Raw genomic sequence first — 27,346 nt, forward strand, 5'->3', positions numbered from 1 at the left:
TTGAGACCAAGAACTTAACAAGATTCGGAAAGGGATTGGATGCTTATCTGGAGATCAATAACATCCATTGTTACAGTTAAAGCGAACAACCGTTTTGGAAGGATGTTACACTTCATGCTTCAGAGCCTGACCCAATCTCCAAGTATTAGAGATCAGAAAGGGACCGAATGTGAGGGGAAGTTTATCCCACATTTGCTATTGCAGGGTCCTGACAGCTTCATTTGAAGTATCTGGTGCCGATTGCTATCAGAGACCAGGCAGTGGACTAAAGGTATCTGAACCCGTCAGGCAGTGTATTAGCACTAGTGTATTGAACAGAACTATCCAGATCTGTAGTCATGCTTGTGTGTGTATATATCCTGCAGTGCCTAGCAGCATGTTGTGAGGGTAATTCTCATATCTAATCACACCGAAAATCTCTGCTACATTGTAAGCCTGCAGCTGTAATGTTTCTTATCGCTTTCCCCCCTCCACTGTATGCCTGCCCTGACCGAGCGCTCGTCTCTGGTCTCTCAGGAGCGCTGGGACAGTGAGGGTGAAAACCAGCAGCCACCTTATTCTTTTCTTTTCTTTTTTTTTAAGTGACTGTTGCAAGTGTTTCAGTGGAGTCCTGTGAACACCCCAGGGCAGCATTACTGAACATGTCCAATCTCAGAGAAAGCCCTTCGGGTGAAACGGCTGGAAATGATCAGCCAGTTCCCCAGAGCCACTCTATTCCCTCCACCCAATGTACACCCCCACCCAATCTTAACTGTTTCCCTAAAATAACAGTTTGACCTTTTGCTGCCTGTTTGCACATGTTAAAGGGCAAAGGTGAGAATCTCCCATTCCCAGAGCAGGTAGCACACCTCCGTGGCATACAGTCCCTCACCTCCAGTCCGTGTGCCTCTCATCCACTGCTCACTTCCCCATTCCTGCCCCTCCACGTGTCCCCCTCTGTCCTGCCCACTCACCCCCAATGCATGCCTTGAGTCAGAAGCAGGTCAGGTTTTATTTCTAAACACAGGATAAAATTATTGGACCTTTCTGGGTAGAGATGTGAAAATAGCTTGGGATGATGCTGTGTGGGCTCCAGGCCGCAGGAATGGGGTGGTGGGTGCGGGACAGGAAAAGAGAGAAAATACTGCATGGTCACTTTAAGATGCACACAATTCCGTGCAGGGCGTTTTCCCTGCCCTGGCCTACTGAGAATCAGAACCTGGGCCGTCTTCAACCTGGCCCAACCTCCGCTCCCCGAGCAGCAACATAAAGCTTAAGCTGTGTCAGCTGGGAAAGTCCACAGTCCTTACCTTACCCAGTCTCTTCCTCCTGGCTTCCTGACCACTTCCTCGTCTTTCCCTGCTCCCCTCCCCTCCATCAGCATCCCTCTATTTCCTGTACAGGCCTGCCGTAGCCATCTCAGTTCCAGACAGCACTGGAGCTGGCTTATTCTCTCTGACCCCAGGGAAGGGACTGTGTCCTGTGTTCTTACAGATCCCAGCACAGCCGCGCCCTGATCCTGAGCAGGGCTTTCGGGGGCCACCACAATCTAAAGCTTAAATGATGCTTAAAGTTAAGCATGTACCTAAGTGCTGTCCTGAACGATGATGCTTTCCTGATTCAGGGCCTTAATATTCCCCTGGCCAAAGTCCTGTCCCTTTGGGTCTTCGTGCAGGGTGTCACAAGTGGTTTTTATACATACATTTGGGATTTCACCCAAACTCCTCCCTCCCCTCCTACTCCTGAGTGCTGGGCAGCTGGCATTTTTTGATTTAGAAATAAATAGTATTCAGGTGTTAGAGAGCGGAATGACTTGAAAGGGAGTTTGTGTGAGAAAAGGTGGCAAGATCATTCCCACAAAATAGTGCCCTGATAGAAGAACAGGATTGTAGGCTTCTGTTGGACTTTGTCCACCACCTGTAGGTTTCCTTTACTGGGGTAGTTTACCCACCTGTGTTAGCAAAGCCTTCTCTACACCCAGAAGTAGTAACTGTCATAGCAGTGGGCCTTGGACATAGAGGAGTATCCAGCATGCAGGGTTTCCTGTACATCTGAAAAACCAATATTGTAAGTACATTTCCAAAAATGTCCATTGTGCTACCAAAGGGGGAAAGTGACTGTCCCCAGCATTAGTCTCCCTTAAACGGTTCAAAGGTCACCGGTTGCCATCTTGTAGTTGGTGTGGGCTGGAAGAGAAACAGCCTTCTTTGCTGAGTTCAGAGCCCATTCACTGTGATTTATGGCTGCAGAGAGCAGGCTCCCCAAAGCAAGAGGCGACTCCGGCATTCACTTCTGTAGTTTCCTGTTAACCTGTGTGATTACTAGCAAAGGTGATGTTAGACTCATTTATCAAATACAAACCCAAAGAAAGAGACAGGTGAATTCATTCAGCAAAGGAAGGAAAGTGGTTTTCTACTGCTTGGAGGCTTTGCTATAACCAGGCAGGGCAAATTCCACTTGCTCTTCAAATGAGCAATTTTGGGTGGTTATTTATTGTTTTAACTATTGGAGCTGAGCTTTTGTTTGTTGATAATGTGACTTTCTCTTGGCATTGTTAACTTCCCAGCAGGGTGTGGGTGAAGAGGTACTAGTCTCTATCCATATCAGATCAAGGGTTGATCACTGGGCGGATTCTTCTAGAGTAAATTGCCAGGAAATCAGTGTAAATCATCCTAAATTGTAGGGTAATAAGATTCCCCCCCCCCCCATCAGTCCACCCCTAAATATCTGTGCTCTGAACATACACAACACTTGCTGGTACCCTCTGAAGCTGGATTGCTTGGTAAGCTTCTTCATAGTCATACCCTGCTTTAGCCAGCAGTTCCAGCTTTTACAGCTGTTTGTCTTGCCCTCTCCTGCGGGGATGGTGGTCCTCCAGCGCCCTTACAGAAAAGTACAGAGCCTCAGACAGGCTGGTGTGTACCCAGTTTAGATTGTGCTGCTTAAATCATCGGTTCGCAGTGCCACTACATCCATTTTCACTTTCACATGTTAAAGTCTAGCCTCGCCTCCCTGTTGTGCCACGTAGTTTGCGGCTGTTCCTGGTAGGCATTCATGGCTATTATCAAGAAATCACTAACCACTCTCAGCCACTGATGCTCCCAAATGCACCTAACCCACCAGCTCACATGGGGTAGTATGTCTCCTCTGATGGTTCCCCTTAGCATGAGTGAGTGTAAGAGCACAAGGACGAGGGCAGGTAATGTGGTTTACTGTAACTCAGGCTTCTCAATGCTCCAAAATATCTGTCATTAATATTCATACGCAGGAGCCTGTGTACGTAGAGGGAGCATGCCCTGGCGTTGTCTGTGCACAGAAGGTATTTTTAACGTGCCCAGTACTCTCGTGTTTGAGCTCATGGATTTTATATCTCGTTCTATCTCTATCTGCGTAAAGCTCACGTAGCTTTGCAGGAGAACAGGTGCACAAATCCAGGCTGCTTAAGCCCTTGAAAATCCACCAGTTTGGCAAACTGAGTGGAGCATTCTTTTACCCGCTGACATCTCCAGTGGCAGCTCTAGGTCAGCATGTTCAGCGGATGCTGCTGTGCGTTGTAGGGAAGCGCCCGTTGGTCCTTTGCTGTAGCTGACCAGCTAGTCAGTGGAAAAGTTACTGCAGCTCTGGAACCCCCTAGTGGGACATGCACATGGGCACGATATTCTCGGGACAGTGGAGCAGTTGCTCTGCTTGTATCCTTCATGTGGAAGGAGCTGTTCTGTTGAAAGCACCTTAGTGCATTGTTGGTTGTTTACCAGATAAGAAGCAGTCTAATGGCTGGGAATGGTGCATGGGATTTTTCAACTATTCCCTTTATTTTACTCTGGTTTACCTTTTGTTTTTCTGAGTGGGAGCGAGAAGCTCAGGGCCCCACCAGAGGAGCCTTGCTCATTTTCACATGTGAGCCGTTGTCCCGTATTCGTCTGAGGTAACGTGAAATCTCCTTGGGGGCCTTACCCAGCGGTGGAAGAATGGGCTAGTTGTTAGGGCATGGGGCTGGGATTCAGGATACCTGGGTTCAGTCTGTGGCTCTGGCACAGACTTCCTGTGTGACCTGGGGCAAATCACTTCATCTGCTTTATGCCTCTGTTTCCCCTCTGTAAAAGGGGGGCAACCTTCTGTACCCCAGAGGGGTGTAGCAAAAGTTGCTCCATTAATTATTGTGAGATGCTCTGATAATAGGGCCGCAGAAATACCTAGAGAGTTAATTAGACCCTCTTTGCTGACTCGTCGTGTGGTGCACAGTGACAGGCCTCTGCAGAACAAATAACCAGAACCATTTTTATTAACCTTCTGCTCAAAATTTGTCCAGCCCTTTGCGCCTCTTGGTGGGCAGGTGTGACACTTCAGGTCTATCCAGGGCTGGGAGGCACCTCACTACCATCTGCCCTTAGCGTGCGGAAGCCTTGTCTGTGCCTGCCTGTCAGGGGTCAACTCTCCAGCTTCACTAGCCATGGGCAATACAAGCACTCCCCTGTAGGCCTCACCAGCCCTGCTCTCTCTCTACTGGTTAGCAATTGGTGCACACCAACCTCTGAGCATCTCCCTGGAGCATCCAGCCCCTGGTGTGCTAGACCTTCACAATGTTCACAGATTTGCTGCTTCAAAAGAAACAGTGTACCCCAGCTCACCAGTTCCACCTCAGATCACCGCTCCGCTTAACATGCAGCCCTTAGATATGTTTGTGATGGGTTGGACCCCCCACCCCGTCTGGGATGCCCCCGATATGCTGGGGTTTCACTGAGCCTGCCTGCTCCACTAGCCTGGGCTCCCTCCCTGTTTTGCTGAATCAGGCTCTGCAGCCTCTGGATGGACGGATGGGGACACACACACAAACGCTCTCTCTCTCTCTTTCTGAGAAGCCTCAGCTAGGAAATTGCCCAGCACTCAAGTGAAGCTTCCCTCTGGAAAGTACACCCAAAATAATAATGTCTTACGCCGTAGAGAAATCTATACACCATAAGCTCATAAATTTGCCCACTCCCTCAATATGAAGGAAGATATGCCCAACTTCTTCCCCCCGCCCCATTATAAATTGCACAAACTGGCTTTTATAATAAACAAAAACAAGTTTATTAACTACAAAAGGCAGATTTTACATGATTATAAGGGATAGCAGACAGAACAAAGCAGATTACTAAGCAAATAAAACAAACCACTCATACTAAGCTTAAGATCTTAGAGACTGGTTTCAAGAAGTAATTTCTCACCCTAAAAGTTGCTTTTGGGCAGGATGCAGAAATTTTTGAAGGTTAGCTACCCTGCTTGCAACTTAAATCTTCAGACACCATATTCACAGACCAGATCCCTTTTCCAGCCTGGGCTCAACTCTTCCATCCCCATGTCTTTGTTTCTCAGATCTTTCCAGCTGTCATCCTGGGTGGGGATTCAGTGAAGAGTGAACCAAGATCAACTTACTTCCCATCCTTAAATAGGATTTACATAAGGTGGGAACCTTTCGTTTCCCAGTCTTGACACACACACACACACCCTTTAGTGGAAAATCACTAGAAGTCCAAGATGGTGTTTAGTACCAGGTGACATGACCACCTGACCTTCTTGTAGTGTCAAAACAAAGTACCAGCTTCTCAGGAAGGAGAGAGATTAGTATCTTCAGAGTCTTATGGTTTCTTCCTAATAGCCCATCAAGGCTGATAGCCTGCTGTCTGGTGGGTGCTTCCCAAGTACACACACAGTTGTAATGGTTACATAGTCAATATTCCTAACTTTAGATACAGATATGATACATGCATACAAACTGGATAATCACATTCAGTAAATCATAACCTTTCCAATGATATCTCACATGATCCATCTTGCATAAAACATATCTAATTTATTTCATATTCATATCATAACAATGTTTCTATGAAAAATATGGAGCATAACATCACAATGTTTATAGTGAAAACAGGTATACGTTTATTTAGCAAAGCACAGAGATTCAAGTGATACCAAGTAGACATACTGGAAACAAATGGCTACATATGAAATAAAATCATAACACACATTCTATAACCTAGATTTAGTTAACTAGCTACTCTCATGTCTTATAGAATAGTGCTCACGCTAAGTCCTTGCAGCCTTTTACAGACAGGCTTGATACAGATCCTTCTTCCATGAGACACGGACAGCATGCCTCCTAAGTGAAGGACCCAGCGTGTTCTTCTGCATCTTAAGATATACAAGTCCCATCCTTTGTCTTCATTCATAAACAGGGCACCTCCCTCCCCCACTGTTTTGTTTCCTCCTATAGATTTTCTCTCTTGTAGATTTCACAACTTATTGACTGGCACCTGGCTCAAGTATGCAGATAGTCCTCCACTGGGAGGCAGATAATACACATATGACCAGACAGGGACTGGCATCTCCTGCCGGAAAGGAACCTGTCCGAGATGTGTCACCTCCTGGTGACAGGCCTTGACTCCATGATAGATAATTTTCATGATAAATACATAACTTCTGAAATCGTATCCGTACGTACATTTTGCAATGAGTATAATGGGCTACTGGCTCTCGGTAGAGACCTTTCTTGCCACCCTTTGGTGAACTATTATGTATATATTGGACCCAGGGGATCCCCTCTGAGGAGCAGGCATCCAGAACAAAGCCAGCTTGGTCAAGAGTGGATCTGAAATTGGTGTCTTGTTGTGATGCTGTGTGGAGAAGCAGGCCCTGCCTCTTCCTGATGATTTAGGGAGAACTGTAAGTGTGACTGAATGGGTTTGAGAATGGAGGTTAGAGAGAGGCTAGGACTTGGGCAGAGGCATGCTGCTGTTACAACAGCTTTTCCCCTTGAGGAACTTGAAAAGAATCAGCATTTTTCTCCCTAATAGAGCTTCAAAACTCTGTTGTGAGCAATTTGGAAATTCACGTTGAGTTTCGGGTTCATTAGCTGCCAGCTCCAAAGCATGTACATATTCAAAGCTGTCTAATATGGAGGCCCCGCACCAGTGCCTTGAATTAATGTTATTGTTATTTGCGTGGACGTAGTGGGGTGCAAACAAGGTTAATTGAAATGAGAATGTGGCTTCCTCTTGATAATGGTTCAGGCTTGACAGCTAGGAGGAGTTTATTTTTGTATAAGAGCCGGCTTTATTATCCCTTTTTATTAGAGCTAATTTGGGTTCTATATCAAAAACTACATTAAAGGAATCATTTATGGTCACACCACCACCAACAAAAAAGATAGCCCTAGAGCCTTGTCCTTTATGTTAATGTCTGCAGTTAAAAGACAATTAAAAATAAACTCTTCCCTTTTGTTTTCTTTCCTTTATGCTTCCCCATCCCCACACCCCTCTGTGTTTCTCACTCAAGTGAACCCATTTAGTGAAAACCCTAATTTTTCCTTCAGGGAAATGGACTTTTCCATAGAATATCAGCTGCAGTTATTGCAGAATTGTAAATATTGGGTTGGGGATATTTGAACCTGCAGGACTAAGATGATACCCGTGATTCAACTGAGGGATTGATATGCTGCCGTGCAGTAAGTAAATTTTGCATTTAGGTGAGCTGTGTGTAGGGGGTGGGGGCGGGGGTGATCAGGAATGAAGAGCAAAGCACGGGCGGGAGAACAAATGGACCATAACAGCAGCTTCGGAAACTGCACGTTGCTATCTGCGAATAGGGGATCGGCACAGATCCAAAGGGCTAAATTCCCTTCTGGGCAAAAGCCCAGATTTGTAACTGGCTAGTCAGTTTTGGAAGTTGCATGCAGTAGTCGGTAGAGAAAAATCTGAAATATCACAGCAGGCTGGTAATTTGTTTTTAATTATAACAGCTGGCTGAAGGTAAAGTTTGTGGTTTGAGGCATGACCATAAGGATCCTTGATTTCTCACTGTTTCACTTTGCTTGTAGTATTGCAAAATGACTGGAAATAATGACTTCTGGAATGTTTATTTTGTCTAGAGCTGCCTGCAGATCTAAGGCACCGGTTGTCTGACACACTTGTATATCATTGCAGAATGAGAGAGAGCCCCAGGGAAAGAATCAGACCAGTCCTTTTCCTTTCACTATCCCCCATGTCATTCTGCTCCATGGTCACCTTTTAAAGTAAAGAAACATACACAATAGTGGTTATCCTCTTCCTTTTCTAGCCAAGACAGAGACTTCCAGTGGCCTAGGTCGCACACCTAGGGAAAACTGTTCTGAAATCTGGGTTTGAAGCGAGACAGTTGCTGGTGAAAGAAAAATTAAAAATGTGTTAGAAGAGTGATTCTCAACCTTCTCCATCCTGAGACTCCTTGATTGGGCCCTTTCCTGTCTAGCCAAGCCCCTCATTCCTGATTAGCAACAGGAAAGATCAAGGTGAGACGCCTCTGGTTCAACCCTCTGGGGGTCATGACCTTTGGGTTGAGAACCTCTGTATAGGACCAACCTGTCTGAGGTTCCTGAAGTTCCATCTCCGGGGAATGCCGGACTCAGTGCTTCCTGAAAATGAAGTTTAAGCCCCGGACACTGAGACTTCTGCTCAAAAACATTGAAAGTGAAAGAATCTGGAGAGCAGCAACCTGCTTCTCTCCAATTCAAGGTTACTCAGGAGCTTTGGCAGCTTTATGGTGGCAAAGGAAGCTCAATCTGACACGGAGCCTGTGCCAGTAAGGCCCCGTCAGTGACGTTTGAGTTTATTAGCGACTCCCCCATCACTTCACTGTGTTGTAAAGTGGCACTTTTCACCACGATTGAAATTTCATTAATTCCACCCCATTCTGAGCTAGCCTGAAGGATGCTAAAGCAGTGTGTTTGCCCCCTGCATGTATACACTGGGACCATGTAAAGTCAGAGAGTTCTGTTGCAAGAGACCGATAGAAGATCTAAAAATACCCCCGGGATCAGTGGCTGGCAAAAGGCATCTCTTTATTTTATGCGTGTCATGGTTTTATTTCAGTTCTGGGTTTTGGAATGGCTCCTAATCTACGTGGGAGGGGCAACAGTTTGATCATCTTCTACCCTTACAGATGCCAGTGTGCTCATACTTCCTGAAAGGAATCTGCAACAACAGTGACTGTCCCTACAGCCATGTCTACGTGTCCAGGAAAGCCGAAGTGTGCCAGGATTTCCTCAAAGGCTACTGCCCCCTGGGCAAAAAGGTAAATAGGTGACTAGCTCTCAGTGCCTCTTTCTCGGTTTCAGTTGACTGCCGTGATTGATACGCGGCTGCTGAGCCCCTGCAGGAGGGAAGGTAGGTGTATTGGTAACCCACAAGCTGTTTTTCACACTGGTTATGATGCCGAGGGGAGTAGTAGAGCTGAAAGCTGTGGAACACCTGGACGTGATGAACAGCAGTCCTGTGCATTTCAAAAGGTTTATGGGCAGAAGGGCTTTGTCTCCTTACACACGAAGAAAAGAAGCAAAGGGGCTGCAGCGTGGTGCCATTGGCGTATTCTCCTATCAGATCCACCTGGGTGGGGTTCTGCAAAACTTCCAACACTTAGTGCTGTTCGTTGTCGGTGGTGTAGTATTACCGTTGCACCTAAGGGCCCAGCTGAGATCGGTGCTGCGCTGTGCAAGGTGCTGTACGTATAGTAAGAGACCGTCCCTGCCCTGAAGAGCTGACAGTCTCAGTAGATAAAACAGACAAGGGGTGGGAGAAAGGGAGGTTTTATTCCTTCCCTGTTACAGACAGGGAATCTAGGCATAGCGGTTCTATGTGACTCGCCAAGGGCACCACAGGAGGTCTGTGGCAGAGGTGAGGACTGAAGCTCTGTCTCTTTGAGGCCACCCTTCCTCACTGAAAACTCAGTGTTGTGAAACGTCATAGAACCTGGGAAATTTAACTTGCATTTCTAGCTATCTGTCTGCCAGTTTTGTCCTGGTGGCCATAGCCATCCTATCCGGATGCCTCCCATGTTAATCAGATTGACATAGTGAGGTCCCTAAGGGGCATCATAGATATCTAGAGTGAATGTGCAAAGCTGTCCCCAAGCTCCTGACACTTCAGCTGATGACCCTATGCGTAGACCCTATGCATGGTCATCCTACAGAGAGACATGGAGAAGTCTCAGAAACTTCTATCTAAAAAGGAGTGATTTGCGCATCATGCAATAGAAATAAAAGTTGAGCTTGGTCTGACATCTTTCCACTCTGAGACTTTCCACGGTGTCTCTATGCTGCTTAAGGAGTATGCTACCCACAGGTCCAAAGTCTGCTTTATTTCTCAGTCACATAGAGCCTGCATCACATCTGTTCTCCACATGCTGTCCTTGGCAAGGCTGTGAAGATTTGCTTGGTAAAGCCAGAGCATAGCAGAAATGCCTGGCTTTGGGGATGGAAGTTGAGTTCCTCCCAAAACCTGCTCAAAGGGCTGGACTGGAGACGGTGTGAGTCAGTGAGATGCCCTGTCTGGTCTTCAGGGAAACCTGTGCTCGCAGGCAATGCACAGGAGAGTTCTGTGCCTGAATAGCTCCTCTTCACCCAAATTGTGCTGTCGGTTAGAATAGTCACCAGGAACTTCGGCTGCTTCACAGTTTTACAGAGCTTTCTTTTCTTTGTGGACGTTACGTGGCTTGATTGAACGAAGTGAAAAAGGCAGTCAGTATTTCCCTTTCCCCACTGTGCCAAGACACATGGCTTTACATTTTTTTCTTGTACCATAGTTCTGTTCATTCTGCTGCTGCTTTGGATAAAAGCTGCAGTGATTTTCAGTGGGGTCTTTGCAATTACATGGCTCAGTTACACAAATCACTTTTTAAAAGGCATCTTACCTTGGCCTCCACTTTGTGCTAGCAAATAACCGAGTCCAATTTCGCAGGTGCTTGTGAAGCGCCATCAATGACACTGTATTTACTGTGTTAATTGCAGGCATGGATGCGGACACGAATACTTTTAACTTACGTTATTTGCAAATGAATTTGCACCTGCAAAATCGTATCAGCAGCTATTTACAGATGCAAAAATAGAAAGGAATTTAAGTCAGGTCTCTAGTATGAGAGTGACATTGTAAAACTAACTAATTATTGTTAACAAAGTAATAATTATAAGATCATTCACAAATGCACGTGATCTTCAGTCTTACCTAAAGGTCTGCACTTTGATACATTTTGATTAATGGAAATAGAAATTAAAAATCAATCAGCGGACGCTGTAGAAAATAAAATGGTTGTGATAGAAGTGTCACAATTGAATGTGTGAATTTTAAACAGGGTGATCAAAGCTTTCTGAATGAGCTGTGATAAAACCAGTGAGCTCAGTATTCAATCCTCTGGAAGTTTAAAGTCTCCTGCCAGATAAGGGCTCTTATAGTCTAGGGCAGTGGTTCCCAAACTAGGGGCACCGCTTGTTCAGGGAAAGCCCCTGGTGGGCCGGTTTGTTTACCTGTCATATCCGCAGGTTCGGCCGATTGTGGCTCCCACTGGCCACGGTTTGCCACTCCAGGCCAGTGGGGGCTGCGGGAAGGGCGGCCGGCACATCCATCAGCACACACCGCTTCCCTCAGCCCCCATTGGCCCGGAGTGGTGAACCACAGCCAGTGGGAGCCACGATCGGCCGAACCTGCGGACACGGCGGGTAAACAAACCAGCCCGGCCCGGCCCGCCAGGGTCTTTCCCTGAACAAGTGGCATCCCTAGTTTGAGAACCACTGGTTTAGGGGATCCCAAATGTTTCCGTAGTCTAACCCACTCTGCAATAGAGAGCATCTCTCGTGGACTCCAGCTCCTCCCATCCAACTTCTCGTAGGCCAGTGCCCACTTCCCGTCATCATCACATAATTTGTAAGAGACTACCTCCCCTCTGATCCCATAACATTCCTCAGGCAACTTCTGCAGTTGTGGGATATTAATATCAGGGAAATATTGAATATGTCTATAGATGCTCTTAAAGTGATATAGCAGCTGAAAATAAGGCGAGCCAGTACCATGTGACCAGCTAGGACTCTGAATAACTTGTGGTCCATGGACCATGGCTTGGGAAGTACTGAAATAGACCAACATTCTCTCACACATTCTGTAACCATAAGGTATTAATTTGTTAAAAGGTTGTAGACTTCAAACTGATGCCACATTGAGGTAACATCATATCTGTGTGATCAAGAGATTCCTGTTTTCAGATTTCATTTTCAACATGGCTCACAGGTTTCCCATTGGGTATTTAGCACTTTGGCCTGGAGGGGGCAGACAAACAAGGATGGACACTTAGACTCAAATAAGACCAGACCTGATCATTTGTCCAGAACTTGCCCCAAGCTGTTTTTGAAGTTCAGAATTATTCAGGGAACATCTTCCGTTTAGAATTTGGTATACTTGTTTCTGCACTTGTTAGCTTCAGCTGGGACATGAAGTAGAAATACTGACATGCTAAGAGAAGAGGTCGTTTCTATGGTATTTCTGTCCTTGAAATTCTGATGAGAGCCTGATCTTCTGAAATTTTCCAGCTGCATTTCTAGACCATAGATTTGCCACAGTTTGGGGAAACTTGAACCTCTGAACTGTTTGAGGTTCAACGTTCATTAGACGGAAAACAAATGTGTCTTTCTGAGAGAGCCCTCTCATTTAGAATGTTGCCTGTGGCTGTTGAAGATTTGTTGGCGGGGAAAGGAGGGTTGGTTGTAAGGTGTCTCAATTCCTTTCCCTTCCATTCAGTCATATTGCTTTTCAAACAGGCGCTTTGTGGGATTGGAGAAATTTTCACAAGCTCCAGCCTTGTAGAATACTGCAGGGTGCCTCCTGCAGTTCTAAACCCTTATGGCTTTCTAACTCAAGAGCTAGATGTATGGGTATCTGCTAGAGATCGCCTTTCTTTGTTTAAGGTTCCCTTCAATCTACTCGCATTAATTCTGTGGGCTTTGCTTCACCTTTTAATATAACTGTTTCCCTTTCACTTCCCATCTCTTACAGTTGTGGGGAGCAAGGATATGAACCGACATTTCTCATCCTCTCGTTCTCATCTCAGACCCTTTTAGGCAAGACCATGCTTTCCAAGGATGTTCTCATGTGGGAGCCCTCCCTGCTTTGGAAGCAGGAAGTCATAGTTCATAAAGAATTGGGCAGTTAATTTGCAAACAGAATAAACAATGTCTGGCTGGAAATGGCACAGATTCTGAAATACATCCAGCCCCCGCTTTGTTAAGCCCTTTCACTCTGAATCTGAACTGTTGGCCCGTTCTGTTGTAGCTTAAGCTACTGCAATGGGTTTTCTGACAGTCCATTTCACCACTGTCTGCATTCTGTCATTCTGTCCTGTAAAATCCTATGCTTATTCAGTTAGCTTCTGTTCGTCTAGGCTGCCAAGAAAAGTCCTCTACTCCTGTCCATGAAATTTTCCCATAATAATTAGGACATGTTTTGTGATCCTTTGGTAGAGAAAAGATGTCAGATAAGTGCCTCCAAAAGGGCTTTTTCTCCTGCCACGGCTGCTTTTGCTCATGAAAAAGGAGGTGTATGTGCTGTCAGGTATGACGTTCAGGGAAAAGCCACCTCTCCCAGTTAGAGAATCTGGACACCAGATTTAAATCTGACAGGAACTTTGCAAACAGTGCTTTGCACTGGCTCTTCGGCTGAAAAACAAACGACTAATGAGGTGGTAATTTGTTGATATTGGGTCTTCCAAACCTCAGGGCACCAGCCCAGTAGGGTGACATTTTATTGAATTTCATAGGTACACATGGATACACGTTTGCCTAGGCACGGCTTTACACACCTCTTGGTCTTAGAGGTTTTTCTCCCTGACATTTTAGGCTACCGTCCATTGGGGAATTAGCCATTGTACACTTGAGCATGTGCTGCTCTGCAGTGGAGCCTGAGGAACCCTGTTTCATGTTTCCTGCCCTTTGGTCGAGGTTACAGCTCTCGCAGACAAGGCCACAATCCAGAGATTTGCTGCTCTGCTCTGAGATGGTTGTTTCTGCAGAAGTGGAGTCCAGCCCGACAGGGACGAAGGCTCCAGTAGATTTTCTCACAGGGCATAACCCCATACCTGTGGTTTTGGGGTTCTCTCTTGAGTGTGGGTAGAGAGACATTTTGTTGTCAGGAGTAGAGAGGCAGAGTTGGACCAACAGGTTCTCAGATCCTACAGTGAGGGGAGGAAGCCATTTAAGTACCTGTGTGGCCATCTATTTCCCCATTAATGGAGCAGGCTCATGCACTGTCACAGACCATGTGGCGGTTCGACTGTGACATAGGATTGTACCTGATGGATTTGCTAAAGCAGCATGAAATATACAGATTCCATAGGAGAGACAACTGCAAAGCAGAACCATCAAAAGGGAGGAAGAAAAGCCAAAAAGAAAAGCTATAAAGTGAGCGGAATATCAGCAGCAGAGGAGAAAAATGCTAATAAATTAACCTTTTGCCTAATTACATTTTGTGGCAGTACAGGGAGGGGACTGGGCGAAGAGTAAATGTAAATAAAGTAATCTGGCAACCTCTCTCCAAACGCAGTACTAGCCATCCAGGCACTGTGTGTACAATTATTTTAAAATATTCCAATTTAAATGAAAATATAAAAGAGATATTTAGAATATTTATTCTATTAGTAAAAGTGCTTACCGCGTCACTTTTGGAGTGTCAGAAAAGCATTCTCCTACAGATGATGGATAGCAGCCTGTAATTATATATGGGGGGGAAGTTGCTGAGCGTGCCATATTTAACTGGAGAGGAGTAATACCAGCTTGGGCCATTGAGGGTTAATTTTATTCTCTAAATAATATAAAAAGTGCTGAGTCTGTTTCTTTTGCTTGAAGAAGAAAGTCCTCAAATGGACCCGAGAGAGTTTATAATCTTCTACTGAATCAAGTACAAATGTTAACCTTGCTTCATAAAATGATGGCTTGTTAAAGATGCACAGTCCCTTTTCTTTTGAATAATTTAGGACGGGAGTAAATCGCTTCTCATTCTGTGTCCGAGATGCAGCATCACCCAGCCGTCTGCAATTTTACCTGTAAAAGGACAAGGCAAGGAAGTGGAGTTGGAGTTGGAGTTGATGTAGCATCATGTAAAAATAAACTTTAAAAAGGGTTTTCAGTGATTAGAAAATTAGCTGTTTGGGTAGTGAGGTTCTAAGCGGCTTCTCCTGCTCTTCCCTGCTGCCATGTGTACTGCACCGTGTTTCACTGAAGAAGTTCCACTTCTGATTTTTATGAGATGCCCATAAAAATGTCCATTCTTATTTATAATGTATTGCACGTTGTTTCCAGTGTCTCGTCGTAAGTACTTCTCAGAATTTCTTCCAGAACACTCAGGATGATAAGCTCAGCTTTTGCTCATCTCCCAGGTTATAGCTTTGGGCCGCACACGGCACATACGTGTATGAGCTTTTAATGAAAATTATGCCAGTTGTTTTACAGTATCTGTGCACTGTGACTTAAACAGCAACTGCTAAGAAATGAGATGGGAAGAGGGAGCCCTAATCTTTCTTTCCCAAATTGCCAACGTTTTTCCCTTTGTAGTAGTGTAACTTGTTGAGGTTAGAAGTCATCTGATCTGTTGAAGATGGAACAATTCTTATACAAATGTACACACCTGTCCTTAATAAGCCTTATACGCACCATTAATAATGTACAGGATGGAATTAGTAGTGAGTCTAGATCCAGGTTCTGCTGTATGTATCTTAACTATATGCTTTGTGATATTGAGACCCTCTGTACCACCTTAGAAACTAGACCTCCTCTCTCCATGCCCCATCATGATAGCTGGCATCAGCTGAGTGATTCTTAGAGGTGTGCTCTTGAGGACTGGAGACCAGAGTCTGTATTTACCGGCCTTCTCAGCATGGCAAAAGGCATATCTTTTCGGTCAGCTACTTGTTTGACTATGGGTCATAGCTGCAGGAGGGTTTCCCCATGACAGGTTTCTGTGAAGCAGGAGGTTGAGTGCTATTTCTCTCTATTGGGAACAATTAAATTAAACACAAAAGCAAGAAGCCAGATGCCAGAGTGCTGGGTGCCTGAAAATAATGGACTACAGTGAAGTTCTGCTGAGTCCTGTTAGAGTGAAATGCCATTCAAAGCAGAATGCAAGTCTGTCAGTGTATTGCTTTGTGTAGAATGGACTCGGGAGAAAAGGTATGGTGACTGGAATAAAAAATATTGCACATGCATGTGTTTGAGGTCTTAAATCAAATCTTCATAGACAGACCTCAACACCCATGCTAAGCCCAATTGACTTCAGTGGGACTCTACATGGGTGTAAATCAGGCTGAAGGATCAGGAGCTAATGGGGGTCATGATAACAAAACATCATGAAAGCTTCTGTGGTCACTTCTGAGTTGTGTGCAGTTGCAAAAACAAATAGAAAAGGCTAGGCGTTATAACTGACATGCATACAGAGAGCAGTTTTCGGGAACGATGGACTCAACATGGCTTTCTATGGGTCAGCCTGAAGGGAGAGTCTTTATTGGCTCGTGTGGTTACAAATGGTGAGTCTGTTAGGGCTGGGACTAGAACTCAGGAATCTTAATTCCAAGTTCTCTAATCATTAAGCACCACACCCTCCTGTTCACTTTTCTTACTCTTTACTAGGCTTGGGGAATGAAGCTAGATTGATAACTTTCACTTCATGTTTCTAGTCCATCTTACTTCCTGAATCCCATACAGTAGCATGAGGCGACTGTATAAATTTGCCAAACAGCAAGGGAATGTTGAAATTTCAAAAATTCAATTCATACTATTTGTATTTTTAAGTCATGAAAAAATGTCTAGTCATATAAAGTTTTGTAAAGCACTTCTTCTACACTAAGGGTATGTCTACACTACGGAATAAGGTCGAATTTATAGAAGTTGTTTTTTTAGAAATCGGTTTTATATATTCGAGTGTGTGTGTCCTCACAGAAAATGCTCTAAGTGCATTAAGTGCATTAACTCGGCGGAGCGCTTCCACAGTACCGAGGCTAGAGTCGACTTCCGGAGCGTTGCACTGTGGGTAGCTATCCCACAGTTCCCGCAGTCTCCGCTGCCCATTGGAATTCTGGGTTGAGATCCCAATGCCTGATGGGGCTAAAACATTGTCGCAGGTGGTTCTGGGTACATATCGTCAGGCCCCCGTTCCCTCCCTCCCTCCGTGAAAGTAAGGGCAGACAATCGTTTCGTGCCTTTTTTCCTGAGTTACCTGTGCAGACGCCATACCATGGCAAGCATGGAGCCCGCTCAGGTAACCGTCACCCTATGTCTCCTGGGTGCTGGCAGACGCGGTACGGCATTGCTACACAGTAGCAGCAACCCCTTGCCTTGTGGCAGCAGACGGTACAGTACGACTGGTAGCCGTCATCGTCATGTCCGAGGTGCTCCTGGCCACGTCGGCTGGGAGCACCTGGACAGACATGGGCGCAGGGACTAAATTTGGAGCGACTTGACCAGGTCATTCTCTTTAGTCCTGCAGTCAGTCCTATTGAACCGTCTTATGGTGAGCAGGCAGGTGATACGGATTGCTAGCAGTCATACTGTACCATCTTCTGCCAGGCAGGCAAGAGATGAGGATTGCTAGCAGTCGTATTGTACCATCTTCTGCCAGGCAGGCAAGAGATGAGGATGGCTAGCAGTCGTACTGTACCATCTTCTGCCGAGCAGCCATGAGATGTGGATGGCATGCAGTCCTTCTGCACCGTCTGCTGCCAGCCAAAGATGTAAAAGATAGATGGAGTGGATCAAAACAAGAAATAGACCAGATTTGTTCTGTATTCATTTGCTTCCCCCCCTCCCCCGTCTAGGGGACTCATTCTTCTAGGTCACACTGCAGTCACTCACAGAGAAGGTGCAGTGAGGTAAATCTAGCCATGTATCAATCAGAGGCCAGGCTAACCTTCTTGTTCCAACAAGAACGATAACTTAGGTGCACCATTTCCTATTGGAACCCTCCGTGAAGTCCTGCCTGAAATACTCCTTGATGTAAAGACACCCCCTTCGTTGATTTTAGCTCCCTGAAGCCAACCCTGTAAGCCGTGTCCTCAGTCGCCCCTCCCTGCGTCAGAGCAACGGCAAACAATCGGGCATCTGAGAGTGCTGTCCAGAGCAGTCACAATGGAGCACTCTGATGGGGCTAAAACATTGTCGCGGGTGGTTCTGGGTACGTATCGTCAGGCCCCTGTTCCCTCCCTCCCTCCGTGAAAGCAAGGGCAGACAATCGTTTCGCGCCTTCTTTCCTGAGTTACCTGTGCAGATGCCATACCACAGCAAGCATGGAACCCGCTCAGGTAACTGTCACCCTATGTCTCCTGGGTGCTGGCAGACGCGGTACGGCTTTGCTACACAGTAGCAGCAACCCCTTGCCTTCTGGCAGCAGACGGTGCAGTATGACTGGTAGTCGTCCTCGTCATGTCCGAGGTGCTCCTGGCCACGTCGGCTGGGAGCGCCTGGGCAGACATGGGCGCAGGGACTAAATTTGGAGCGACTTTACCAGGTCATTCTCTTTAGTCCTGCAGTCAGTCCTATTGAACCGTCTTATGGTGAGCAGGCAGGCGATACGGATTGCTAGCAGTCGTACTGTACCATCTTCTGCCAGGCAGGCAAGAGATGAGGATTGCTAGCAGTTGTATTGTACCATCTTCTGCCTGGCAGGCAAGAGATGAGGATGGCTAGCAGTCGTACTGTACCATCTTCTGCCGAGCAGCCATGAGATGTGGATGGCATGCAGTCCTTCTGCACCGTCTGCTGCCAGCCAAAGATGTAAAAGATAGATGGAGTGGATCAAAACAAGAAATAGACCAGATTTGTTTTGTACTCATTTGCTTCCCCCCTCCCCTGTCTAGGGGACTCATTCCTCTAGGTCACACTGCAGTCACTCACAGAGAAGGTGCAGCGAGGTAAATCTAGCCATGTATCAATCAGAGGCCAGGCTAACCTTCTTGTTCCAATAAGAACAATAACTTAGGTGCACCATTTCTTATTGGAACCCTCCGTGAAGTCCTGCCTGAAATACTCCTTGATGTAAAGACACCCCCTTTGTTGATTTTAGCTCCCTGAAGCCAACCCTGTAAGCCGTGTCGTCAGTCGCCCCTCCCTCCGTCAGAGCAACGGCAGACAATCGTTCCGCGCCTTTTTTCTGTGCGGACGCCATACCAAGGCAAGCATGGAGGCCGCTCAGCTCACTTTGGCAATTAGGAGCACATTAAACACCACACGCATTATCCAGCAGTATATGCAGCGCCGGAGCCTGGCAAAGCGATACCGGGCGAGGAGGCGACGTCAGCACGGTCACGTGAGTGATCAGGACATGGACACAGATTTCTCTGAAAGCATGGGCCCTGACAATGCATGCATCATGGTGCTAATGGGGCAGGTTCATGCTGTGGAACGCCGATTCTGGGCTCGGGAAACAAGCACAGACTGGTGGGACCGCATAGTGTTGCAGGTCTGGGACGATTCCCAGTGGCTGCGAAACTTTCGCATGCGTAAGGGCACTTTCATGGAACTTTGTGACTTGCTTTCCCCTGCCCTGAAGCGCATGAATACCAAGATGAGAGCAGCCCTCACAGTTGAGAAGCGAGTGGCAATAGCCCTGTGGAAGCTTGCAACGCCAGACATCTACCGGTCAGTTGGGAATCAATTTGGAGTGGGCAAATCTATTGTGGGGGCTGCTGTGATGCAAGTAGCCCACGCAATCAAAGATCTGCTGATATCAAGGGTAGTGACCCTGGGAAATGTGCAGGTCATAGTGGATGGCTTTGCTGCAATGGGATTCCCTAACTGTGGTGGGGCTATAGACGGAACCCATATCCCTATCTTGGCACCGGAGCACCAAGCCACCGAGTACATAAACCGCAAGGGGTACTTTTCGATAGTGCTGCAAGCTCTGGTGGATCACAAGGGACGTTTCACCAACATCAATGTGGGATGGCCGGGAAAGGTACATGACGCTTGCATCTTCAGGAACTCTGGTCTGTTTCAAAAGCTGCAGGAAGGGACTTTATTCCCAGACCAGAAAATAACTGTTGGGGATGTTGAAATGCCTATATGTATCCTTGGGGACCCAGCCTACCCCTTAATGCCATGGCTCATGAAGCCGTACACAGGCAGCCTGGACAGTAGTCAGGAGCTGTTCAACTACAGGCTGAGCAAGTGCAGAACGGTGGTAGAATGTGCATTTGGACGTTTAAAGGCGCGCTGGCGCAGTTTACTGACTCGCTTAGACCTCAGCGAAACCAGTATTCCCACTGTTATTACTGCTTGCTGTGTGCTCCACAATATCTGTGAGAGTAAGGGGGAGACGTTTATGGCGGGGTGGGAGGTTGAGGCAAATCGCCTGGCTGCTGGTTACGCGCAGCCAGACACCAGGGCGGTTAGAAGAGCACAGGAGGGCGCGGTACGCATCAGAGAAGCTTTGAAAACCAGTTTCATGACTGGCCAGGCTACGGTGTGAAAGTTCTGTTTGTTTCTCCTTGATGAAACCCCCCGCCCCTTGGTTCACTCTACTTCCCTGTAAGCTAACCACCCGCCCCTCCTCCCGTCAATCACCGCTTGCAGAGGCAATAAAGTCATTGTTGCTTCACATTCATGCATTCTTTATTCATTCATCACACAAATAGGGGGATGACTACCAAGGTAGCCCAGGAGGGGTGGTGGAGGAGGGAAGGAAAATGCCACACAGCACTTTAAGCACAGCACTTTAAAAGTTTACAACTTTAAAATTTATTGAATGACAGCCTTCTTTTTTTTGGGCAATCCTCTGTGGTGGGGTTGCTGGTTGTCCGGAGGCCCCCCCACCGCGTTCTTGGGCGTCTGGGTGTGGAGGCTATGGAACTTGGGGAGGAGGGCGGTTGGTTACTCAGGGGCTGCAGTGGCAGTCTGTGCTCCAGCTGCCTTTGCTGCAGCTCAACCATACACTGGAGCATACTGGTTTGGTCCGCCAGCAGCCTCAGCATTGAATCCTGCCTCCTCTCATCATGCTGCTGCCACGTTTGAGCTTCAGCCCTCTCTTCAGCCCGCCACTTACTCTCTTCAGCCCGCCACCTCTCCTCCTGGTCATTTTGTGCTTTCCTGCACTCTGACATTATTTGCCTCCACGCATTTGTCTGTGCTCTGTCAGTGTGGGAGGACAGAATGAGCTCGGAGAACATTTCATCGCGAGTGCGTTTTTTTTTCTTTCTAAGCTTCACTAGCCTCTGGGAAGGAGAAGATCCTGTGATCATTGAAACACATGCAGTTGGTGGAGAAAAAAAAAGGGACAGCGGTATTTAAAAAGACACATTTTATAAATCAGTGGCTACACTCTTTCAGGGTAATCCTTGCTGTTAACATTACATACATAGCACATGTGCTTTCGTTACAAGGTCGCATTTTGCCTCCCCCCACCGCGTGGCTACCCCCTCAACCCTCCCCCCTCCCTGTGGCTAACAGCGGGGAACATTTCTGTTTAGCCACAGGCAAACAGCCCAGCAGGAATGGGCTCCTCTGAGTGTCCCCTGAAGAAAAGCACTCTATTTCAACCAGGTGACCATGAATTATATCTCACTCTCCTAAGGATAACACAGAGAGATAAAGAACGGATGTTGTTTGAATGCCAGCAAACATACACTGCAATGCTTTGTTCTACAATGATTCCCGAGTACGTGTTACTGGCCTGGAGTGGTAAAGTGTCCTACCATTAAGGACACAATAAGGCTGCCCTCCCCAGAAACCTTTTGCAAAGGCTTTAGGAGTACATCTAGGAGAACCGCGAATGCCAGGGCAAAGTAATCCTTTCACATGCTTGCTTTTAAACCATGTATAGTATTTTAAAAGGTACACTCACCAGAGGTCCCTTCTCCGCCTGCTGGGTCCAGGAGGCAGCCTTGGGTGGGTTCGGGGGGTACTGGCTCCAGGTCCAGGGTGAGAAACAGTTCCTGGCTGTCGGGAAAACCGGTTTCTCCGCTTGCTTGCTGTGAGCTATCTACAACCTCATCATCATCATCATCTTCTTCGTCCCCAAAACCTGCTTCCGTATTGCCTCCATCTCCATTGAAGGAGTCAAACAACACGGCTGGGGTAGTGGTGGCTGAACCCCCTAAAATGGCATGCAGCTCATCATAGAAGCGGCATGTTTGGGGCTCTGACCCGGAACGGCCGTTCGCCTCTCTGGTTTTCTGGTAGGCTTGCCTCAGCTCCTTCAGTTTCACGTGGCACTGCTTTGGGTCCCTGTTATGGCCTCTGACCTTCATGCCCTGGGAGATTTTGACAAAGGTTTTGGCATTTCGAAAACTGGAACGGAGTTCTGATAGCACGGATTCCTCTCCCCAAACAGCGATCAGATCCCGTACCTCCCGTTCGGTCCATGCTGGAGCTCTTTTGCGATTCTGGGACTCCATCATGGTCACCTGTGCTGATGAGCTCTGCATGGTCACCTGCAGCTTGCCATGCTGGCCAAACAGGAAATGAGATTTAAAAGTTCGCGGTTCTTTTCCTGTCTACCTGGCCAGTGCATCTGAGTTGAGAGTGCTGTCCAGAGCGGTCACAATGGAGCACTCTGGGATAGCTCCCGGAGGCCAATACCATCGAATTGTGTCCACAGTACCCCAAATTCGAGCCGGCAACATCGATTTAAGTGCTAATCCACTTGTCGGGGTGGAGTAAGGAAATCGATTTTAAGAGCCCTTTAAGTCGAAATAAAGGGCTTCATTGTGTGGACGGGTGCAGGTTTACATCAATTTAACACTGCTAAATTCGACCTAAAGTCCTAGTGTAGACCAGGGCTTAGAAACACTGGCACTGAGCACAGGTCCATATAATAGTAAAACGAACCCTCTCGTTCTGGTGGCTGAAGGCAGTTCTAGCTAAAACTGATCTGTGTATGTGACATGGGTAAGTTCCGCAGTGCATGGTTCAGTGTGTGAATACTGATGTGTGTGTTGGCTTCATAAGAGCAGAAATGAATTTGTAAAACTTGTTGCCAGCTCTCACGATTTTATTGCAAATATTGCAGTATGTTGTGTGTTACTTAAAGCCCCAGCTCCTGTGGATATGTGAGAATCTCAAGTTCCCTTTTAAAAAAAACCCCTGAAGTTTCTAGTCTTCGTAATTGTACAGAAGAATTTGAAAACATGAACCCTACAGGCTCAAAAACTAGAAGGCAAATACAAAGAACCCAGATTATTTAAAAAAAACCAAAACAGCCTCATAAGTCAATCTCATGATTTTGTGGGGCCATCTTATGATTTTTGAATGGTTGAGGTTGGCACCGTGGCATCCGATTGCTGCCATCCCTTCAGATGCATGTTCGTTCACTCTGCGTTCATCCTTCCTGAAATGTCTGCATGCCTGCTGCCAAGCTTGGTGCGAAGCACAGTTGTGTGGCTAGACAGTGGAAACACTGGGTCTTCCTTTCTCTGTTTCCATACATGCCAGAATAAGTCTGTAATGTGGGGATAGAAGGGAATGACCGCTCTTTCTCACAGTTTGACACCCGCCCCCCCATCCCGTAAAAAGCTAATTTACTCTCTGGGTAAACTATAGGGGGATGGGCAAGAGTATGCAGATTGCTGGCTCCTGCTGGGGGTCTTGTACCAGTTCCAGCAGGGGTCTAATCGGTTTCTGCAATCCTACTTTAAAGTGCCACTAAACCAGAGTCAGTACTCATTTCCTTCCCTTGCTCCCCCTAGCACATGTGAAAAATAAATGAAATATGAGAGGCCTGTACTGTGTGGTCTTCCCTTCCATTGCTGCCTCTCATCTGTCACGGACAGTTTGCTGATAAAGTGCAGAAAGGTCAAAGTCTGCACAGCAGCTTAGTGGAGAGATTGTCTTGTGGATCCTTCCTGCCCACTCACCTCTGCAAATCTCCACCATTCACCATTGTGCAGATCACACCCACACATCTCCCAGCCCATTCATGATTGCATAACTCCAGTCCTCATGTAACGCTATTGACAATTGTCCACTCTTGATACATGTACAAGGGCAGTTACTGCCATTCCGACCAGTTGTCATATACTTGGGAGTAAACCTCAACTGTAGCCTGACATGTCAGCCTCCCTTGGAATACTTGAAAGTGGAGATCTCCTTCTGTACAGCCTTGATACGAAAACTATCCAGAACCGCCCAGCAAGCAGACCCTTCGGTCTTTCACACATCTGTATTGGCCCTGCTGTTTGCTCCAGCTGTGGCTGCTCTGTGGTTTGGGGCGCAGTTGCCGCATTCAGTTTGTTGACACAGCTGAATTCGGCAACCTGTATTATTAGTGGCTCCTTGAATTCTACACCAACCTCCAGTTTGTATGTGCTAGCTCCCAGAACTCCTCCAGACCTTTGAGGAGATGCAATTACTGTTAAATCTGCCTGGAGAGCTGTGACAGATGGAACGAACCTGCCACATTTCCTGTTGACCAATGCTGCATTCTTGGACAGGAAACAACATGCAGTGCCAGCTCGTAGATCTGCTCATATTCAAGGGAGGAATCCCACTCCTGCAGACAGAGGTGGGACACCATAGCTGAGCTCTCCACCCCTTTGCTACAGCAGCTCATGTAGTCCTAGACAAGTGCGCTTCTGGCTCTTTCCCATGCATAGACAATCAGCCGTTCCAAGGAGCTGAAAACAGCCATTGTGTAGATTGGAAGCATGCCTGGGAAAGAGTCTAACCCACTAAGTACATTCAGGAGTCCATCACTGCACTGCCTCCTTGTCCACTTAATCGACCAACCAGGCTCAATGGGCTCTGGCTCATCCGAAGTTGCCACAGCTATGCATTGGATTGGCCCAGTTTCCTCTCCATGCTGCTCCTATGGTGCAGCATTGCAGGCAATAACTCAAATGGTGGCAGAGTGCCCAACTCGACATCTGGAGAGTGGATTACAACACCTAGCCTCTCTTGATACAGAGGCTGACCTCTGGTTATGGAACCTGGACATCGAGCCTTGAAGTCTGCATGCAAGAAAAAGAATGTAACACTCACCAACTCCCTTACTCCAGGATTTGAGGATTTCCAGTGAGCTGCTCCTGGCAATTAGCACCATGTGAATCCACATCTGGACTGGAACTTTTTATGATGTGATAACGTTCCATGGTAAACTCTCTGCCATGGTTCACATTCTCTCCCATCATCAGGAATGTGTTGGCTTTCACTGGCTCTCAGGAACATTGGAATTGCAACATCGCACCAGAGTTGATCCATCCAGTCATATATTGTCTCTGACAGTTGCTTCTACCCAGTGCTTCAGAGAAAAATGACAGGGGAGCAGGAAACCATTGTTCCATGATCCCTTGACACGCTCAGGGCTGGAAAAGACCTCACAGGGCATGTCCAATCCATTGCATGTCATTCCTTAGAGATTTTCAAGCTATAGTCCATATGTCATTCAGTCTGAACTTCATTGTGAAACTGCTTCTGTCTCAGTGGGGAAGAGTCCATCACTCTGCAGGCAGAGATGCTTTCTGCTAGATACAGCCTGATCCTGGGCTTTCTTTAGAGTTTCCAGAGACTGTTTTAACGAAAGAAGCCAAAAGTCCTTCCCTGAGTGGTTTTGTGGGTTGTTGCATGTCAATTTAGCCATGATCATCCTGGGCACTGAGATGAGACCCAGATGAGAGAGGGCAGGAAACACATAGGGAACAGCTCAATGACCTGGAGAGCTGAGAGCAGGAGGGCTGCAGACCACCAGGCTAATAAATGTATTAATAAAGGTACCCGAGGGAATAAGCAGCTCACATGCTGGTAAAGATCAATAAGAAGTGAGGCATAGCTAAAAAGCCAGAATAGTCGCTGCTTAATGCTGTCCTTTCATTACATCATAACCAAGCACCCTTGTTGCCTACATGTAGGCTTAGGGGTTGGGTGGGGAGGTTGCCACAAGAAGACCTCTCTCTTGAGAATATTAGCCAGTGGTGAAGGTGTGTGAAAGGCCCTGCTCTTCACCCACCCCCTCTGGGCGCCACCTAATCTCTTTATGAACATTTCCATTGATAGGGCCTGAAAGCCTTCCCTCAGCAGCCGTTCTGGTGGAAGTGTGAATGTACGGGCTGTCCCATTATCTGAGCCCTTGACATGAACGTCTTCCTGGCCTCCTGCTCGAGTCTTGCGTGTCGGGTTATGGCAGGCTAGTCAGGACGTCGGTATCCACTGCTGCCACTCCAGCAGGCACCATTATTATTCTAGCCTAGCATTGCTCTACATGCCTGGCACTGTGCAGCCATAGAGAGAGACTCCAGCCTTGATCAGAGGAACGTGCAGTCTACATTAAAACCAGACCGCACTGTTCCAACAGATCTGTCTTAGGTGTTTATGGAGTGCTCGTCGCTGTAGTAGTTAGATGCTGGTTTGTATGCTACATATACTGAGAACCATATCCTCAGCTGGTGTAAATCAGCATGGAAGGAACTCTACTTACTTACACACTCCGAGGGTCTGGTCCTGCATGACTAATCTTAAGTGATATGTTTATAAATGTGTGTGTCTATGGACGAATGTGGCTGTGGTGAAAGTAACTCAGGACACGTACCGGTATGGCTCTGGCCCCCGGCAGGGGCGGGGCCGTGGGCAGAAGGGATGGAGTCCTTCCAGGCCGCCTGGCTTGCACCACCCGGGGCTCCTAAAGCGATTTTAACGGGCCCGGGGCCCTGGACGCTGCTGCTGCGGTAGCGGCGTCTGGAGCCCTGGGCCCTTTTAAATCACCGGCCCCAGGGCAGCTGCTCCCCACCAGCCCGTCGGCAGCCAAGGGGGGGCAAAAGGGGCAGGGATGTTAAAGCGCTGCAGGGTCCTTTGGCAAAGGACCGATGTCCCTGCCCCTTTTGCCTCCCGTGTCAGCGGCCCTGCTGGTATGCACCCTTCCAGCAGGGCCACCGACGGGGGGGAAGGGGCAACGACGTCAATGCTTTAAGGACCATGCTTTGCCGTGGCAGCACTTTGAGGATCCTATAGGGCTGGGAGTTTGGATCCTGGGTGGTGGTTGTGCTTTTCTGTGGTCAGTCACCCCACCCCCCCCCAGCACATCAGAGCAAAGACAAGTGGGTTAAATTTTGTCTCCCTCAACTGCTGCATTTGTAGAGCTGTTTTTATTAAGTAAGCTCTTCCCTGCCCCCTCCCACACCCCCCACATGGTGTAGGTTAGCAAGTTAGGCTTGAATAGAGACTGGGAGTGGCTAAGTCATTATGCAAGGTAACCTCGTTCCCCTTAAAGAACAGGAGGACTTGTGGCACCTTAGAGACTAACCAATTTATTTGAGCATAAGCTTTCGTGAGCTGAAGTGAGCTGTAGCTCACGAAAGCTTATGCTCAAATAAATTGGTTAGTCTCTAAGGTGCCACAAGTCCTCCTGTTCTTTTTGCGAATACAGACTAACATGGCTGTTACTCTGAAACCTATCTTCATATTGTTTCCATCAGCTGCTTTGAAGCCTGTGGGTACATTGTTCCCCCTCTGGAACTGCTAAACACTGAGACATGGTGAGATTAAACAGCCAGGCTACCGTGAAAATACACGGGGAAGTACATTGGAATACATCATGGTGAAGTGGAGATCTGTGCGCTTTGTTGTTTG

General features: G+C 47.2%; 1 protein-coding gene across 3 annotated transcripts in view; it reads left to right on the forward strand.

Moving 5' to 3' along the window:
• Nucleotides 1–27,346, forward strand: part of ZC3H3 (zinc finger CCCH-type containing 3) — a 349,381-nt gene that overhangs the window by 237,930 nt on the left and 84,105 nt on the right. For 2 of the 3 annotated variants that reach the window (XM_048841821.2, XM_075124896.1), the window contains exon 9: nt 8,935–9,066. The exons of the other annotated variant lie outside the window; for it this stretch is intronic. In XM_048841821.2, coding sequence (XP_048697778.2) covers nt 8,935–9,066 — 132 coding nt within the window. The remainder of the gene's footprint in view (nt 1–8,934; nt 9,067–27,346) is intronic. 3 annotated transcript variants of the gene reach the window in all.

The sequence above is a fragment of the Caretta caretta genome, chromosome 2 (genome assembly GCF_965140235.1).
Source record: "Caretta caretta isolate rCarCar2 chromosome 2, rCarCar1.hap1, whole genome shotgun sequence".
Taxonomy (NCBI): domain Eukaryota; kingdom Metazoa; phylum Chordata; order Testudines; family Cheloniidae; genus Caretta; species Caretta caretta.